The 13181-nt window shown below is 34.9% G+C and overlaps 1 protein-coding gene, 1 long non-coding RNA gene and 2 pseudogenes across 2 annotated transcripts; all 4 read left to right on the top strand.

Annotated features, from left to right (window-relative positions):
- Positions 1-9257, top strand: LOC107853769 (annotated as a pseudogene).
- Positions 1453-2319, top strand: LOC124892647. The gene is made up of 2 exons (XR_007050360.1): positions 1453-2068; positions 2155-2319. It is a non-coding gene; the product is annotated as an uncharacterized LOC124892647 (long non-coding RNA).
- Positions 6954-7750, top strand: LOC124892645 (MDIS1-interacting receptor like kinase 2-like). The gene has a single exon (XM_047403880.1). It carries the CDS (start codon positions 7026-7028, stop codon positions 7620-7622), a length of 597 nt encoding a protein of 198 aa, XP_047259836.1. The 5' UTR covers positions 6954-7025; the 3' UTR covers positions 7623-7750.
- A 1561-nt stretch (positions 9258-10818) lies between the features above and the next one.
- LOC107853777 lies at positions 10819-13146 on the top strand (annotated as a pseudogene).
- Positions 13147-13181: the final 35 nt, after the last annotated feature.

The following is a 13181-nucleotide window of genomic DNA, read 5'->3' as shown; positions in this document are numbered from 1 at the left end:
CATTCAATACTAAAATAATAAACTCAAAATATGATGATGGTTCCCAACAAAATATTCTCTTTATTACTTGGTCTTTTAACTCTTTTATATCCTTTTAGAGTTACTTTTGCTTCTGGTGATGAAACAACTGCCCTCCTTAAATGGAAAGCAACTTTCAAGAACCAGAATAATTCCTTAGTGGCTTCATGGCAACCAGGTTCTGATGCATGCAACGAATGGTACGGAGTTTCATGCATTAATGGTAGGGTAAACACGTTGAATATCACAAATGCTAGTGTCTTTGCTACACTCTATGATTTCCCGTTTTCATCTCTCCCTTTTCTTGAGTATCTTGATCATACCATGAACAATTTTTCTGGCACCATCCCACCTGAGATTGGTAATCTCACTAATCTTGTCTATCTTGACTTGAATAGCAATCAAATGTCGTACACAATCCCATCACAAATCGGCTCACTAGTCAAGCTTCAGATCCTCCGCAGTTTTGACAACCATTTAAATGGTCCCGTTCCAGGAGAAGTAGGTTACCTAAGGTCTCTTACTAAGCTATCTTTGGGCGGGAACTTCCTTATTGGCTCTATTCCTGCTTCATTGGGGAATTTGAACAACTTGTCCTATCTGTATCTTTATGATAATCAGCTCTTTGGCCCAATTCCTAGTGAGTTGGGGAATCTAAAAAACCGCATTGAGCTGGAATTATACAATAATAATCTCTCTGGCCTAATTCTCAATGTGTTAGGGAATCTGAAAAACCTCATTTTTCTGGGATTACCCAATAAGCAACTCTCTCTGGCCCAATTCCTAGTGAGTTGGGGAATCTGAAAAATCTCAATACTCTAGCATTATACAATAATCAACTCTCTGGCCCAATTCCTAGTGAGTTGCGGAATCTGATAAACCTCAATCATCTGGTATTATCCAATAATAAAAACCTCTTTGGCCCAATTCCTAATGAGTTGGGGAATCTGAAAAAATTCAATAATCTGGAATTATCCGATAATCAACTCTCTGGCCCAATTCCTAGTGTGTTAGGGAATCTGAAAAACCTAAATAATCTGACATTATCCAATAATCTACTTACTGGTTCAATTCCGTCTTCCTTTGGAAATTTTAGAAACTTGCAAACTCTATTTCTCGGCAACAACAATTTGATTGAGGAAATTCCTTCATCTATTTGTAATTTGACCTCACTGACAGTCCTGTATTTGTCTAGAAACAACTTGAAGGGAAAAATTCTGCAATGCTTGGGTAATATCAGTGGCCTCCAGTATGTGATGATGTCACATAATAATCTCAATGGAGAGCTCCCATCATCTATTTGCAATTTAACATCACTACAAGTTCTAGATTTGGGTAGAAACAATCTAATTGGAGCAATTCCGCAATGTTTTGGCAACATGAGTGGTCATCTTGAGGTTCTTGATATGCACCACAACAATTTTTCCGGTACTCTTCCAAGTACTCTCCTCCTCTGTACTATCTTTATATGCATTAAGGACAGCACATTTATTTTATGTGTGGATGGGTGTACTTGTACCATGGGGTTTTTTGCTACCTGTGTTCTTTTCCTCCTGTGTGCTATCTAGTAGAACCGGCATGTCTAGTATTGCATTTTCTTTTCTTAGGTTGTGATGTAAATATCCATTTATTAATGTTTATTTATGAAGTGTCTTTTTTTTTTTTTTTAGCATCTTGTTGTATATGTAGATGACGAATGACTTTGGGATAAGGCTATGAGCATTTTTGTATAACTATTTTCTCTTGTCGTTTAGCATATGTTGAACAACCTTTGGTGATTCTGTAATTGGCATTCGGATGAAAAGTGTGCATGACTATGTGATGTAAATAATCCCAGAAGTTAGTGGAATAAGTGTAACTCATGTGCTTGTGTGTGGGAGCATTTGTTTTAGTTCTTGCATGGTTACCGGAAGAATCGTTGAAGATCTGGGACACAAAATTATGATGGCGAGGAGAAAGAAGCAGAGAAGGCAAAGGAATTACAGAAGAAGCAATAATCGCTTCTAGAACATTTGTCATTGGAGCAAGATTTAAGTTCGGGAACTTACAGGTATTCAAGCTAAGTTCTACGCTGATATATTAGTATTTCTTATTGTTAAGTGTTTGACACTCACTATCTTATTTTTCAATTTTCAGATGTCAAAGATACGAAGACGTTGGCACAGTGCAGTTGGTTACTGTTATGTTCACTAATAAGCTTTATTTTGAGAGATGTATGCATCTACATTTGTTCTTCTTTAGTTTGTATTAATCAGCTTAAGGTTTATTAACTTAATATATTTTTCAAGTTCATATGCTCAACTTTGAATGTCTTGTGACATAATACCAAAAGGAAGACAATAGCTCAAGCTATTTAATTCATAATTTCAAACCATATTTGTTTCGCAAACAGAAATAAGCTTATACCTCACTAAGTAACTGATCCGTTACGAATTACAACAAGAAAATATTATGAATCAAAACTTGTCTTCTCTGGGAGTCCCTTACAAAGGGAAAGAAAATGGTTTCGACAAAAGAAATCGTATCAGCAAAACAACAAATAGATGTAACTTGGAAAAATCCCTCATTCATTGATACTGTAGCACTACTAAAACTTGAATTTTTATTTTCCTTTTTTACTTTGGGGAGCAACACCAAATTTTTTCTAAAAAGTTAAAGAGATAGAGGAAGACTTAAATGTAAACTAAGTCTCAAGTACATTTAAGTTGTCAAGTCAGAATGAAAAATCAAAATTAAAGTGAAGAGATTAGAAGTTGAATGATCTTTAGCTATTAGAGTGAAAAATACTTTCACTTGAACTGACAGTTCAAAATTAAAGGACGTCTGTCATAGAAAATATAATAGTAGCACAACATATGATTCTCTACTTTTTTATTTTTGAGAAAAGTAATTATTTTGTGTATGATAGTTTTGTTAACTTGGGAAAAAATGTAGATATGCAACACATTCTTTTAAAAAAAATAAACAGAACTATCCAAATTTGACTTGATAATGATAACAATTTCTGTGACGAGATATGAACAGAGACAAAGTGTGAATTAGAGATGGCAGCCGAATTTGCAACATTTGAAGAAAACATTTTTCCCTTTCATTTTACATTTCCATGGGAAAATATAACGAATTTGCGGAGGCATTTCCTTAATTCCCGCAACCAAAATAATCTCAATTAAGAAATTCTGTCATCAATTTGCAATTTGGAATCTCTGGTAATGCTAGATTTGGCAAGAAACTAACTTGAAGGGAGCAATTCTGCAGTGTTCTAGATATGCACCACAACAGTCTTTTAGGGACTCTTCCAATGACTTTTAGTAGTGGAAAGAGCATTGAGAAGAGTTGAATCTACGGAGGAAGATATTAATGACTTTACGAATGAAAACAAGATATTTAGACCAATACTCACTTGAAGTAACTGGTAAAGTTGCTGCCATGTGACCAGAGGGTCACGGGTTCAAGCCTTGGAAACAGCCTTTGGTAGAAATGCAAGGTAAGACTGCGTACAATACACCCTTGTGGTGGGGCCGTTCCTCGGACACCGCGCATAGCGGTAGCTTTAGTGTACTGGGTTGACCTTTTTCTTTTTTTACTCACTTAAACCGAATCAAAGAAGGTAATTCTGTTCTATCAAAAAGAAAATCATAGCAGCATAAGTATGCAGAGCACCTTATGTAGACAGCTTTGCAAATATTGCGGATTGCCCCAAGATTGAAGTCAAACCAAGAGCTTTTAAAAAATTAAAGGAGAACAATGTAACACCCCAACTTAAGATAAGGAGTCCCACATCGGCAAAACACAGGAGGGATGATGGGTATATAAGTAAGCAAGCCTTACTCCCTAGAGACGTGTTTTATAGCCATGAGGGTCTAGACCTAGAGCGGACAATAGCTCTGGTCGTGACAAACAATGAACAAGCTGGACAATATCACTAGTGGGCTAGGATAGAAGGGGTCTCTTAGGCCCGTCGTGACTAGGGCCTCAGCTTGGGTCGTGACAAACACTGAGGAAGTTGAATTTACTGAGCAAATTCTATCTCTTGCTTCCTGTATGCACGACTGATTCGTCACGATGAAACAGTCTTAGACCTACACTTAAGCAAATTGGTGTGAATCAAACAACGTAAAGCTACTTGATCCGAGGAAATGTCTGACCTTGAACCAGCCATCGAGAAGGCTGTTGCTGTCTTATCAAATCTTGCAACCGTGCATAAATTACTAAGTTACTTGAAAATTCAAAGAACTGCATTTATACTTTTAGTTGCAAGATAAAAGATAATTGGAGGGACACTCAACGTAAAAAAACTTGGTGCTTCCTCCGTTAATAGGCCTACATGGTGCAAATTCAAATTAATCGAGACCATAATGAATATCGAATGAGAAATCAAAATGGAATACGAAAAGACCACGTCTCATCATAAATATCAGGTCCCTCAATATCGTCTTATTATACCAAAAAACACTTTATTATGTGACTTAGTCGTATCTAATGTTTGAGAATGACATTTTCCTACTCTTTCAGCTACTTAAATATGCTTGATTAGATCACAATAAAGTATTCTCTTTTTAATAAAATCGGTCCACATAAATAAATTAATGTCTAATCAAGTATAAGGATTTACCATTAGTTTTTTTTTTTCATTTTGCAAGCTTTGGAATTTTACATCAAATTGAATGATTTTTTGTGATGCAACTTTCTTGGAAATTTCTATAGATGCTCCACTAGTTTAAAGATGAGAAATTATAACCAAACATATCTGCATCACATATATACCATATGATTTTTGTCTGAATTAAATTGAATTATTCCTTGCCTTTTTTCATTTTGCTATTAAATTTAATATCAGTGAGCTTTATTTTGTGATAATGTTAAAGTGGCAACACTATATTGGTAATGAACTATATCTTTTTGTTTATTTGGAAGTGAAAGGGATTTGTTTGAAATTTCTTATCAAGACATGGAAAATATTGTCTTATTATACCAAAAAAGACTCATTATTAGTCTATGAATAATTTGTGTTTCAATAAAATAAATTGAGATCATCATTTGCGCTACTATCTATGAACGAATAAGAGAAAAGGATATTTCTTTATAGTTCAAACTAACTACACATGATACTTGATGATTAGAGTAAAGAATACGTTCAATTAATGAGTAGTAACATCAAATGAAAATTCATGGATTTGTGTGTCGTAGTTTTCATATAAAATTTCCATAGAAAGACGTACAAAGTCTTTCTTTATTTCATTTTTCTCTGCTCTTTTTTCCTTTACGTTTGGGACAAAAGAAATATGTATAATTATTTGAAGTTTGATTCTGATATACTAGTCTACATGTTTTCTTTAATAACAATAACTAAGTGATACTCTATACGAAGCATATTTTTCTTATTGATAAGTGTTTGACGCTCACAATCTTATTTTTCAATTTTCAGATGTCAAGGATAAGAAGACGGCGCAGTGGAGTTGGTTACTCCTATGTTCACTATTATGCTTTATTTTGAGAGATGTCCGCATCTACACTTATTCTTCTTTAATTTGTATTAATCTAATTAAGCTTTATTAACTTAATATATTTTTCAAGTTCATATGCTCAACTTTGAATGTCTTGTCAAATAATCTCAAAAGGAATATTCAGTATAAACTCATTAGTTCAACATTCATTTATACTAAAAACTTGAAGTTTTATTTTCCTTTTCTAGTTTGGGGAGCAACACAAAAGTTTTTCTTTTTAAAGTTAAAAAAGTAGAGGAAGACATAAATGTAAACTAAGTCTCGAGTACGTTTAAGTTGTCAAATCAGAATGAAAAGTCAAAATTAAAGTGAAGAGAATAGAAGTTGAATAATTCATAGCTATTAGAGTGAAAAATACTTTCACTTGAATTGACAATTCAAATTAAAAGGACTTCTGCCATAGAAAATATAGTGAAGAAATTATTTTCTCAAAGCAAATGACCACATCATATGAAATTTTCGTGAAAGAGACTTGTACATTGACTTGAGAATGACAAAATTTAAGTATGTGCATTTGGACTCTTTCTTTCTTTTGAGGATATGGTGCCAATTTAGTTTCTTAATAACAATAGGCCAAACTGGCATTTTCCTTGGCAAGACTAAAACTTGTGCATTGACTTAGAGAATGACATCTTCTAAACGCATATAAACAAGCATATGGAGATAATTTCCTCCTTAATTTCTCTGCTTTGATCTCCATTTTTTCAATAACAGTGGTATTCGGGCTAACTTGTGTATTGAATACGTGCTACATAACTCAGCCACCACCATAACTATGTTTGATTGAAAAATCATCTGACTTTATTGGTGAGATTTAAGCCTTATACTCCTGTGCTTTTCCCTCATTTCTTGGACAATTAGGCCACTTATTGATCATTAAGCCACACACAATTCTCGGCACCCATAATACTCATTATTAGTCTATGAATAATATATGTTTCGGTCATCATTTTCGCTATTACCTATGAACGAATAAGACAAAAGGATTTTTTTTTTAAAGTTCAAACTACTAACTACACATGATGCTTGATGATTAGAGTAAGGAATACGTTCTGTTGATGAGTAGTAACATCAAATAAAAATTCAAATAGACATGGATTTGCTTGTTGTAGTTTTCATATGAAATTTCCACAGCAAGACTTACAGAGTCACTCTTGACTTCATTTTTGTGTGTTGTAGTTTTCAAATGCGTTTAATACAATGAAATGCATTTAATTATTTTAAGACTTATAAAGAAATGCTGTTAATTATTTGAAGACTTAACAAAGAAATGCATTTAATTATTTGAAGACTTATAAAGAAATACAGTTAATTATTTGAAGACTTACAAAGAAATGCATTTAATTATTTGAAGACTTTTAAGTCAGTCTTTCTGATGCAACGCCTTATTTGAGATGCAAGACTTGTACTTGTTTACTGCAATATAAAAAGTGTACCCAGAACCAATTTCATCCATTAACAAACAAAATAATCAAATCACAATCACTTAATTATTAGCAGTATATGATGATGGTTTCCAACAAAATATTCTTGTTATTACTTCAGTTTTTCACTCTCTTGTACCTCTTTGCAAATACTTTTGCTTCCACTGAGGAAGCAACTGCTCTCCTAAAATGGAAATCAACTTTCAAGAACCAGAATAATTCCTTATTGGCTTCATGGAAACCAAGTTTTGATGCATGCAGCGGCAGGTACGGAGTTATTTGCTTTAATGGTAGGGTAAACAGGTTGAATATTAATAATTCTAGAGTCATTGGTACCCTCTATGATTTTCCGTTTTCATCCCTCCCTTTTCTTGAATATTTTAAACTTAGCATGAACAATTTTTATGGAACCATCCCACCTGAGATTGGTAATCTCACTAATCTTATCTGTCTTGACTTGCATGCCAATCAAATTTCGGGCACAATCCCATCACAAATCGGCTCACTAGTCAAGCTTCAAATCCTCCACATATTTGACAACCATTTAAATGGTCCCATTCTAGAAGAAATAGGTTACCTAAGGTCTCTTACTAAGCTATCTTTGGGCGAGAACTTCCTTAATGGCTCTATTCCCGCTTCATTGGGGAATTTGTACAACTCTCTGCCCAATTCCTAGTGAGTTGGGGAATCTGAAAAACCTCAATTATCTGGAATTATCCAATAATCACCTCACTGGCCCAATTCCTAGTGAGTTGGAGAATCTGACAAACCTCAGTGATTTAGGATTATCCAATAATCAACTCTCTGGCCCAATTCCTAGTGAGTTGCGGAATCTGAAAAACCTCAATGATCTATTATCCAATAATCAACTCTCTGGCCCAATTCCGTCTTCCATTGGCAATTTGAGAAACTTGTACACTCTGTTTCTTGACACAACAATCTGATTGAGGTAATTCCTTCATCTATTTACAATTTGACATCACTGAGAGTCCTGCATTTGTAGAAAAACAACTTGAAGGGAAAAATTCTGCAATGCTTGGGTAATATCAATGGCCTCTGGTATGTGATGATGTCCCATAATAATCTCAGAGGAGAGCTCCCGTCATCTATTTGCAATTTAACAACACTACAAGTTCTAGATTTGGGTAGAAACAATCTAATGGGAGCAATTCCGCAATGTTTTGGCAACATGAGCGGTCATCTTGAGGTTCTTGATATGCAGCACAACAATCTTTCCAGTACTCTTCCAACAACTTTTAGCATTGGAAGTGCACTCAGAAGCTTCAATTTGCATGGCAATAAGCTAAGAGGGAAAAATTCCACGATCCTTGGAAAATTGCCAACTACTGAAAGTTCTTGATTTAGGAGAATCTCCTCAACGATACATTTCCAATGTGGTTGGGAACTCTTCCCGAGCTACGAGTTTTAAGCTTGAGATCGAATAAGTTGCAAGGACCCATTGGAACATCGGGAAGTGTATACATGTTTCTTGAGCTTCAAATCTTAGATCTCTCTTGCAATGGTTTTTCCAAAAACTTGCCGATGAGTTTGTTTCAACATTTGAAAGCCATGAGGACAATTGATAAAAAAACAAATGCATCAAGATATGAATTTCATCGATATTACCAAGACTCGGTAGATGTTGTAACAAAGGGATTGAAGCTTGAAGTTGTGAGAATCTTGTCTTTGTACACAACTATCGATCTTTCAAACAACAAATTTGAAGGATATATTCCTTGTATTTTGGGAGATCTCATTGCGCTCCGAGTTTTGAATTTGTCTCATAATGGATTGCAAGGTAATATTCTACCATCACTTGGAAGTTTATCTTCAGTTAAAGCATTGGACCTGTAGGAGAGATACCACCACAATTTGCTTCTCTCACATTTCTTGAAGTCTTAAATCTCTCCTATAATCATCTTGAAGGATGCATTCCTCAAGGGCCTCAATTTCAAGTACAAACCACGGTAGACAATGATACCAAGACATGAAATGTTGAATCCACGGTACAGTCCAGCAACTCCATCAGAAGCGAGTGTCTTCTGTAGACATCAATCATACCATTGAACTGTCTCTCGCCTCCTTTCTTTGCAGCCTTGGCATCATTTGCAAGACGGGCACGTGCATAGTCCAATGAGTAGACAAAGAACTGCTCTTGTTCTTTTCTTGTAACAAAAACATATAAAAATTTGAATATTTTTATATGAGCCATGAAACCGATAATATTTTCTTGAATTAACCCCAATTTGAACATTTGATAAATGATGGACTATCCATAATCCCTAATGTGAACTCCTTTCGTTTCCTCACAGTTAAAACGTGTAAATTCTTAATTATTTTTCTATAGCATGATAACTTGAATTTTCTGTTTTGTTGAGTTCGTCATGCAATAGATTAGGGAGGATCTTCTCCATTTAGAGGTAATATCAAACTGAAGATTCCTTATTAGGTATCCAAAAGACCCAAACACTAAATAGACACACACGTTCTATGTAGCATAATACATGTAGAACACCACGTAGGATGAAAATTGGCCTCGTAGAATGCATATGTCTACTTCTTCAGCTTTATACGAGTTTAAACGCCTACTTGTGCAGACCCAAAGTTGGAGGGCATAGATGCAAGTTGAAGCCAAGTTAAAGGGAACGTTTATCTGTTATCCCTTTATTTAAGCCTCCGCTCTTTTTTTCAAAATATGATAGTGGACCTCAATGACTAATTATAAGTACAGCTTTTCGTGATTCTCGTGAAATAGAAAAGGATAGTTTGTTGCACTAAAGCTCCCGCTATACGCAGGGTCTGAAGAAATAAAAACGATGATGTGAAGATGACATGTCATTTTCTGTCGCTACTGGAAATTTGATTTTCTAGTCCGATGCAGAGCCTCTAAGATGGACCTTAAGATGCACCTATAGATAGCGAAATAGATTAACTATTTATTATCAGTTTCAATGCTCCATTCAAATACGTAACTACTTATTTATAAACATCAATTTTAGCATCTAAATATGTTTTTCAACATTTGAATACTTATCAATTGTTTTTAATGAGGTAACCTAAACTGCCTTTATACTAACATTGTTTCTGAAAATGCTTGATTTTTCCTTCCACTATTCTTTTCCGTGGATATAAAGATTTCCACTATTTGCAAAGTAATTGCTAAACACTTTTGAATTATTAATGTACTTTTGCATGGATATAAAGATTTCCACTATTTGAAAAGTAATTGATAAACACTTTTGAATTATTAATGTACTTTTGCATGGATAAAAAGATTTCATAAAATAAATTGAGATCACCAATTGCGCTATTATCTATGAACGAATAAGAAAAAAAGGATATTTTCTTATACTTGAAACCAACTACACATGATGCTTGATGATAAGATTAAAGAATATGTTTTTTTAATGAGTAGTAACATCAAACGAAAATTCAAAGATATGATTTCAATGAAATTTCCACAACAAGACTTACAAAGTCTTTCTTGACTTCATTTTTCTCGCTCTTTTTTCCTTTTCTTTTGGAACCAACGAAATGTATTTAATTGTTCACAGTTTAATTTGATTCAATAATTTAAAATGGGTTAACGGAACTTTCAAACTAAGTTATTTGATGTTTAATTATCCATGTTCAGGGCACTATTGCTTAGTTTTTGAGATATATTTTCTCATATGAATAAAATAATGACATCATTAACCAAACTAAGATGATTAGCAACAAAACGAAGACTCATTGACTTTAAAGTAATTCTGATTCTACGCCTTAGTTTACACGCAAGGCTTGTATTGGTTTATTAATATATAAATAGTGTACCCTGCATCAATATATCCATCAACAACAAATATTATCAACTCAAAATAGTTTAACAGTACATGATGATGGTTTCAAAAATATTCTCTTTGCTTTAGTTTTTCACTCTCTTTACAATTACTTTTGCTTCCACTGAGGAAGCAACTGCTCTGCTTAAATGGAAATCAACTTTCAAGAACCAGAATAATTCCTTGTGGGCTTCATGGAAACCAAGTTCTGGTGCATGCAACGACTGGTATGGAGTTACATGAATTAATGGTAGGGTAAACACGTTGAATATTACAAATGTTAGTGTCTTTGGTACACTCTACGTTTTTCCATTTACATCCCTCCCTTCTCTGGAATATGTTGATCTTAGCATGAACAATTTTTCTGGCACCATCCCACCTGAGATTGGTAATCTCACTAATCTTATCTATCTTGACTTGAGAATCAATCAAATTTCGGGCTCAATCCCATCACAGATAGGCTCTCTAGTCAAGCTTCAGATCCTCTTCATATTTGACAACCATTTAAATGGTCCCATTCCAGGAGAAATAGGTCAGCTAAGGTCTCTTACTAAGCTATCTTTGGGCGGGAACTTCCTTAGCTCTATTCAAGCTTCATTGGGGAATTTGAACAACTTGTCCCTTTTGTATCTTTATGGTAAACTCTCTGGCCCAATTCCTAGTGAGTTGGGGAATCTGAAAAACCTCAATGATCTGGGATTATTTTATAATCAACTCTCTAGCCCAATTCCTAGAGAGTTGGGGAATCTGAAAAACCTTAATTATCTGGCGTTATCCAATAATCAACTCTTTGGCCCAATTCCTAGTGTGTTGGGGAATCTAAAAAACCTCAAGTATCTAATATTATCCAATAACCAACTCACTGACCCAATTCCTAGTGAGTTGGGGAATCTAAAAAACCTCAGTCTTCTGGAATTATCCAATAATCAACTAACTGGTTCAATTCCGTCTTCCTTTGTCAATTTGAGAAACTTGAAAAATCTAATTCTCGCCGACAACAATCTGACAGAGGAAATTCCTTCATTTATTTGCAATTTGACGTCACTGATTGGTCTAGATTTGTTGAGAAACATCTTGAAGGGAAAAATTCAGCAATGCTTGGGTAATATCAGTAGCCCCCAGTATGTGATGATGTCACATAATAATCTCAGTGGAGAGCTTCCTCCGTCTAATCGCAATTTAACATCCCTAAAAGTACTAGATTTGGGTAGAAACAATCTAAAAGGAGCAATTCCGCAATGTTTTGGAAACATGAGTGGTCATCTTGAGGTTCTTGATATGCAGCACAACAATCTGTTTGGTACTCTTCCAACAGCTTTTAGAATTGGAAGTGCACTCAGAAGCTTCAATTTGCATGGAAATAGGCTAGAGGGAAAAATTCCACTGTCCTTGGAAAATTGTCAACGACTGGAAGTTCTTGATTTAGGAGATAATCTCCTTAATGATACATTTCCAATGTGGTTGGGAACTCTTCCCGAGCTGCGAGTTTTAAGCTTGAGATCGAATAAGTTGCATGGACCCATTAGAACTTCAGGAAGTGAATACATGTTTCATGAGCTCCTAATCTTAGATGTCTCTTGCAATGACTTCATGGGAAACTTACCGACGAGTCTGTTTCAACATTTCAGAGCCATGAGGAAAATTGATCCATCAAAGAAGCCACCGAGTGATGACGAAGTTGGGTATTACCAAAACTCCATAGCTGTCGTAACAAAGGGAATAGTGCTTGAAGTTGTGAGAATCTTGTTTTTGTACAACACTATTGATCTTTCAAACAATAAATTTGAAGGACATGTTCCAAGTATCATTGTTGACCTCATTGCCCTTCGCGTACTAAATTTATCTCATAATGGATTGTAAGGTCTTATTCCGCAATCACTTGGAAATTTATCTTCAGTTGAATCATTGGACCTGTCAGGTAACCATCTTGTAGGAGAGATACCAGCACAATTTGCTTCTCTTACATTTCTTGCATTCTTAAATCTCTCCTACAATCATCTCGAAGGGTGCATTCCTCAAGGGCCTCAATTTCATACCTTTGAGAACAACTCATACGAAGGTAATGACGGATTACGTGGATTCCCACTTTCAGAAGGCTGTGGTAATGACGGTCATGATTCAGTATCAGAGGAAACATATGCTGGATCTGCGCTTGATGAAGAAAGCAACTCTGAATTTCTGAATGATTTTTGGAAAGGAGCTCTTATGGGGTATGGAACCGGACTATGTATCGGACTATCCATAATATATATCTTGATCTCAACTGGAAATATGAAATGGCTTCCAAGAATCATTGAAGAGCTGGAACACAAAATTGTGATGGGAAGGAGAAAGAAGCAGCGAAGGCAAAGGAATTATAGAAGAAGAAATAATCGATTCTAGAACTTACAGGTATTCAAGCTAAGTTCTACACTAAT

Source organism: Capsicum annuum, unplaced genomic scaffold (assembly GCF_002878395.1).
Source record: "Capsicum annuum cultivar UCD-10X-F1 unplaced genomic scaffold, UCD10Xv1.1 ctg4924, whole genome shotgun sequence".
Taxonomy (NCBI): Eukaryota; Viridiplantae; Streptophyta; class Magnoliopsida; order Solanales; family Solanaceae; genus Capsicum; species Capsicum annuum.
Note: the sequence above shows the minus strand (reverse complement) of the source record. Positions and strands in the feature narration are given on the sequence as shown.